This window comes from Salvelinus namaycush, chromosome 28 (assembly GCF_016432855.1).
Source record: "Salvelinus namaycush isolate Seneca chromosome 28, SaNama_1.0, whole genome shotgun sequence".
In the NCBI taxonomy this organism is placed as follows: domain Eukaryota; kingdom Metazoa; phylum Chordata; class Actinopteri; order Salmoniformes; family Salmonidae; genus Salvelinus; species Salvelinus namaycush.
In genome coordinates, this window is record NC_052334.1 from 7,436,073 (window position 1) to 7,442,279 (window position 6,207).

General features: G+C 43.1%; 1 protein-coding gene across 1 annotated transcript; it reads right to left on the reverse strand.

The window, feature by feature from the left end:
- Window positions 1-1,111: 1,111 nt before the first annotated feature.
- Window positions 1,112-5,515, reverse strand: LOC120023521 (zinc transporter 2-like). The gene is made up of 7 exons (XM_038967545.1): window positions 5,301-5,515; window positions 4,979-5,125; window positions 3,936-4,089; window positions 3,478-3,688; window positions 3,134-3,239; window positions 2,800-2,934; window positions 1,112-2,577 (listed from the first exon to the last, which is right to left on the reverse strand). Exons 1-7 carry the CDS (start codon window positions 5,317-5,319, stop codon window positions 2,432-2,434), a joined length of 918 nt encoding a protein of 305 aa, XP_038823473.1. The 5' UTR covers window positions 5,320-5,515; the 3' UTR covers window positions 1,112-2,431.
- Window positions 5,516-6,207: the final 692 nt, after the last annotated feature.

Consider the following 6,207-nt stretch of genomic DNA (forward strand, 5'->3'; position numbering starts at 1 on the left):
GATCCGTGCAAACCTTTAAGAAGGCCTGGACTAAACTCGAGGTTCAGTCTGTGCCCACCCACCTAAGGCTTCCCCGGTTCCTGTTTACTTACCGCAACACACCACACACAGTAACGGAATGTACACCAGCTGAACTGTTTCTGAGACGCCAACCACGTACCCGCCTGACATTGTTGAAACCAGACTTGTCAAGCACTGTGGCAAAGCACCAGCTACAGCAGAAGAAAGCTCATGACAGACACTCAAAGACTGTCAGAGGATTCAAAGAGGGAGAGAGGGTGATGGTACGTGATTTCAGACACCCCAAGAGCCTGTGGAACTCAGGTGTGATCTTGCAACGCAAAGGACCTTTGACTTACCAAGTCCAAATTGGTCATCGCCAGGTCAACGTTCATGTGGATCATCTGCTACGGTCCAACGCCCCAGCAGAGACACGCCGAGAGAACAATAACGACCCCCAGGACTATTCTCCTGACTGTGGACGTACGGGAGAGACAGAGCCTGACCTTCCACCCGAACCTGGCCCACTACCGGAAGCCCAGGAGGAGCGGAGATATCCTATTCGACAGCGAAGGGCACCTCAAAAGCTTGACCTGTGAGTTGAACTGTTTAAGGTAACAGACAGTAAAACAAACAAACACTTTAATATGTCCTAGATAAAAGGAAAGAAAACGGACATTACCTGGGTTAGTTATTAGGACACAAACTCCATCTTCGGGGCAGAATAATCCCCTGGATTTGTGCTGGGCTCTGAAAAGTCTGCTTCAACCCAGTAGTTGAAAAATGTTAAGAATGCATTGTTCAAATATTGCATTAGTAGTTCCCTAACATATTTACCTTGTTCTCTGGGAGTTAAAAACTATGGGGGGAGGAGTGTAGTATCTGGGATCTACATCTGTTTATATTAGTTACTATGCTGTTACTAAGCAGTGATTATTACGACAGTGTTACGTTACTACACCTAATAGGAAATGCACATGCGCACTAGTGTGCCCGGGAGAACTGTAGAGCACGAGAGGTTTTGACTAAACGAAAACTAACTGTACTCCGTCTCCTGCCTGGTCATTTCTCCACAACACAAATATTACAACAACGTCAGAGAAAAACAAAATCCAACACACCGTCAGAGAAAAACAAAGTCCAACACACCGTCAGAGAAAAACAAAGTCCAACACACCGTCAGAGAAAAACAAAGTCCAACACAACGTCAGAGAAAAACAAAGTAAAGAGTATAAATTGACATCCATATACCATTGACTTTATCCTGGTTTGAAAGTGGTCGTACATCAAATAATGTTGGAAAATGATTTATACATCTAAGAATATTCTATAGCGATGGTATTACTAACACTACTCTCCTCTCTGCTTTTGTGTCTTAAACATACTGTAGGTGAGAAATGAGCCGAAGAACATCTCTGTCTGTGCTGAGTACATCAGTAAGGTAAAAGGGGTTCCCTTGGAGATGGTGATGGAGGTGACGACACAGAAAGGCGTGTGTCTGTTCCCCAGGCTCAACACATTACTCAGAGCCTGAACAACCAAGTCCTGGATTCAATCCAAGGCACGTTTACAGAGCAGCGCATGGCTCTTGACTTTTAAAGGTCATTTATGCTTGAGTTGACATGCACAATGTTTACATTGAATGTGATCTCCACGGACGTCAGGGAAATTTCCTTTCAAAGGCGCATTGTTGGCTTTCCAGTGTGCTGGTCTATAAAACGCCTTGGATTGAATCTCACCCTCTCTGTGAAGTCCCTCAATCACCATGGTCTCACCATGGTAGTAAATCAGTAAGAATGTAGAGTGAAATAAGGAAACTGAAAGGTCTACAAACTGAAATGTTTAAAAAACAATGTTCGAGTTTGAAACGTTTCAGTATTTATGTTAATATACCACACCTGTTATATAATATAAACTAAATAAATATGATACATGTAATTATCTAAATATGACCTGATCTTTTACATAAAACATGTGTGACAATGACACTTTCTGTTGACCTTGTCTATCTGTCTGTTATCTTACTAGAAAAACCAATATTGATCGAAACAGGAGCTTTCCCACAGAAGTGCTACACGAAGGAAAATGAAGTGATAGCACCTCATGTCCCAGTGTATAATCTACAGTACACCCCCTGTTGAAGTAAAGTCGTGTGACCTCACACGGCATACTGTAACAGGCATACAGTACAGACATCGGCTGGGAAGAACTCTTTCCTCTCATAGGGTAGAGAAGGCTCTCTTGTCCGTAGAGTCTTTAGCCCCATAGTGGTCGGTCATGACATACTGTTAACAAATCTCAATCGAGTAGCTAGCCAGCACATGCTAGATTTTATACAGGGTTTTCAAATAACCCCCATAATGGATTCAGTCAGTCAATCTCCCATAGTGGTTCCTACAGTTCAGTCTCAACCCCCATGGTGGTAGTGATGTTAGTCCGTGGGCTCCTGACACTGCATGCAATAGATCATCTCCTCTGCATACTGCTCGACCTGGATGGTGATGCTGGAGAAACCAAACTCTGACTGGAGTAGCTTGGTAGCCTCCATGAGTACCAGTTGGGGACTGGCATCTTCCTCTTCAGAACAAAACAAAAAGGAATATGGATTCTATTATTTTTGGTGAGATTTTTAGTCACATCAACACAAAGACAAACCACCAATACTGAGGTGTTCCTGATTAACAACTGACAGAATATTCAGATGTGTGTGTGTGCGTGCTTGTCCGTACGTCTGTCTGACCAGGAGTGTATTGTACAGACAGAGTATTGTAGTGTTAGTCTGTGCAGGCATGTGTGTACCTATAGCCACGTGTACAGAGAGCTGTGACTGGCTCAATGTGAGGGCCCACATGTGGAGGTTGTGTGTGGTCTTGACTCCTCTCAGCGACAGCAGCATTTCTCTCACAGTATTGAAGTCGATACCTTTAGGAACCCCTGTAGAAAGTCCCACAAAAAAACACCAAGGATGCTTATAACATTCTATACAGTGAGACTATTACATCCAATAACCATGTTATATAGCCTTTAATGATTTTTTTTGTTTAACTTCGTCACACACTTTCAAGGTCCAGAATGATAAATACATAGGCCAAAGTTTTTACTTCAAGGTTTGGATGATAACCTGTGTACTCACCTTCCATGAGGATCCTGAGGACGTCCTTCAGGATAGTGACAGTTGTTCCCAGCACAAATACAGAGAACATGAAGGTACAAATGGGATCTGCTATTTTATACTCAGGCTGTTGGGGATAAAAAGAGACGACAAGTTCAAATCAAGCCGTCATTTTCCTCTAAATATTAGCCAGAGTTGCAGATATAGCCTACAGTAAGTATGGTTAACATATTCTGCTGCATAAATATCTCATCCTACCGTTTGTCTGTTGATGGCGGGGGTTTGCTGAAGAATAACTGTTAAGGCATTTTGCTCCACTATGAGCTAAAAGTAATAAGGCAAGTGAAGTCGACAGCATCACTGACCCAGAAGTGTATAATGGTAGCAGCCAGCAGTACCCCCAGACTCTGCAACAGATCCCCTACTGCATGGATAAAAGCCGCTCTCACGCTGGTGTTGCCATGGCCACCAGGGAGTCCGTGAGAGTGGCCGTGTGATAGGTTGACTGTATTGTCATGGGGTCGGTGGTTGGAGGGACCATGGCTGTGACTGGACTGATGGAGGATTAGGGCCATTCTTCACAAACAAACAAACAAAGCCTATTGTTAGAAGAGCAGCCAATTATCTACAACTGACCAGGTCTCGTCCAGATCTTTTCATGCTGTATTGCCAAGTCCTATTGTTTGTCAATTACCATAGTAGTGGGCAAGAGAGCACAAACAGATCTGGGACCAGTCTATGCCTCTCACACATTCACAACCAATCCCATGAAGGCCAATAAAAAATATATATTGACAAAACAGACATTCTTAGCTTTACTCACAAGACATTGACCCCCACAGCACAGCCTGAGGTAATGAGCATGATCTGGCTGTGGATCTCAAAGTCATCGTTAAGGATCCTCTGAACGGCGATGAACACCAGCCCTCCTGTCACAGCCCAGATGGACAGCACTGACACACAGGCACCCAGGATTTCTGCAGAACATTATAGGGACGATAAGAAGTGGATTCATATTATATCATGTATATGTGATACAGCCAACATTCAAGCCACATTGGAAGTAAACAATTAGCAACTTAACTTCCATAGTGTCTTTTAAATCACAATGACCACTTTCAGAAAACACGTGAACATGAAGGACTTATTGGGAATGATACCTGGTCATATCAATGCTGACACATTGATGTTCCCAGGAAATTAGAGAAACGTTTACTTAAGGTGTCAACTAATTTACTCCCTATTCACACCCCCTGTACAAAAAACACATCCAAATCTACAAGAGTAAACTCTCCCACAGTGAATCACTGAATCCCCCAAACTGAATCACTGAATCTTGCTTCCCTATCCAAATACACACCCAGAGTGGTAATTGTTATTAAAATATACATTATGGAAAGTTACATCTTTTCAATGTACTGAAGCTCACTGAAACATGCTCAGGAAAGTTCATCTGACTTGTGGATAAATTATATTTAGCCTCAGAACACTTTTCTGAAACGTGTGTGTGTGTGTTTCATTTTCTCTTTCCTCACAGGTGGCTACACGGCACACAGTCTGGCCGTCATGACCGACGCGGCTCATCTCCTCACAGACTTTGTGGCATCATGGTCAGCCTCTTCTCTCAAGGCATATTGACACATGGTGCCAGCCTGAGTTCATCTGACTAAAACAAGGCATATTGACACATGGTGCCAGCCTGAGTTCATCTGACTAAAACAAGGCATATTGACACATGGTGCCAGCCTGAGTTCATCTGACTAAAACAAGTCATATTGACACATGGTGCCAGTCTGAGTTCATCTGACTAAAACAAGGCATATTGACACATGGTGCCAGCCTGAGTTCTTATAAAGTCAAACCAACCTGAGCGATGCCAGCCAAAGTTCATGGTTTTGGTGGGAGGTCTGGAGGAGACCCATAGAGAGAAGAGGCTGACCATGATGCTACCGAAGTCTGTGAGGAGATGAGCCGCGTCGGTCATGACGGCCAGACTGTGTGCCGCGTAGCCACCTGTGAGGATAGAGAAAATTAAACACACACACACACGTTTCAGAAATATAATTTATCCACCAGATTGAATATTTTACAAGTTGAGTAAATAGGAAAATCTGTGCTCCAAAATGTATTAGTTTTTCTGTTTTCTGTCTCCATTATCTTCATGTGTCATTATTTATCAGAATCTTACCGATCACCTCTCCAACCATGAAGACCAGGCTGACAACAGAAGCGATGATGAGTTTCCTCTTGGCCAGCTGCTTCTCACGACTCTCTGTCCACGAAACCCTGTCGTTCTCATGGCAGTGACCAGTAGCAGTAACAGGTTGCCACCGGACAGCTGCAGCAGTTCTGTCTCCAGTCTCTGTTGTTGGACTGGGACATTTGTCTTGCTCAGACCCAGGGAATGACCTGAGAGAAAACGTCCCAAGATCAAGTTGATTTGTCATATAGAGTGGGTCATGGAATAATACATACAATGGAAAACTTACTCAGAGCTCTCGTATTAAAAACAACAAGAAAGTTTGGGACAAAACGCACAAATATGTATGACAATCATAAGCACTTGGAATACATGTTCTGTCTAGGGTGTATTTCTTTCACACAGAACCACACATAATTCTATCAACTATAAACTGATAACGGAGTTGTCCATTAATCGATTAGTGCAATTTAGACTGAACAGCTGAGATTAAGATAATGCAACATTAACATAGGAAAAGTTTCTAACATAGGCATTAAAGGTTGCAAATTAAAGAGCTACATGCCCCAGTAACGCCATCGAGTATGATGTAGTATCATCGTCGATGAGATGGTGTTTCTCAGAATCCATAATCTCCTTCAAAACAGCTCCTGAAAGTTTAGTAAGAATCAAAACATAGGCTTAAACGGTGGATATACAACCAAAAGGAAAACGCCACTGTCCTTATGATATCGCTGCCGACCTAATTCCGTCAGCCTCTCAACATTGATCTGGTTCATGCTTGCTGAAAACCTGACACCTGTTAATCAGGTGTGGTGTTGGTATGGACACTGGGAGATAACTGACTAGGTGCCATGATTACACAATCAACCTATCACAAGAGGCCAAGTCACTC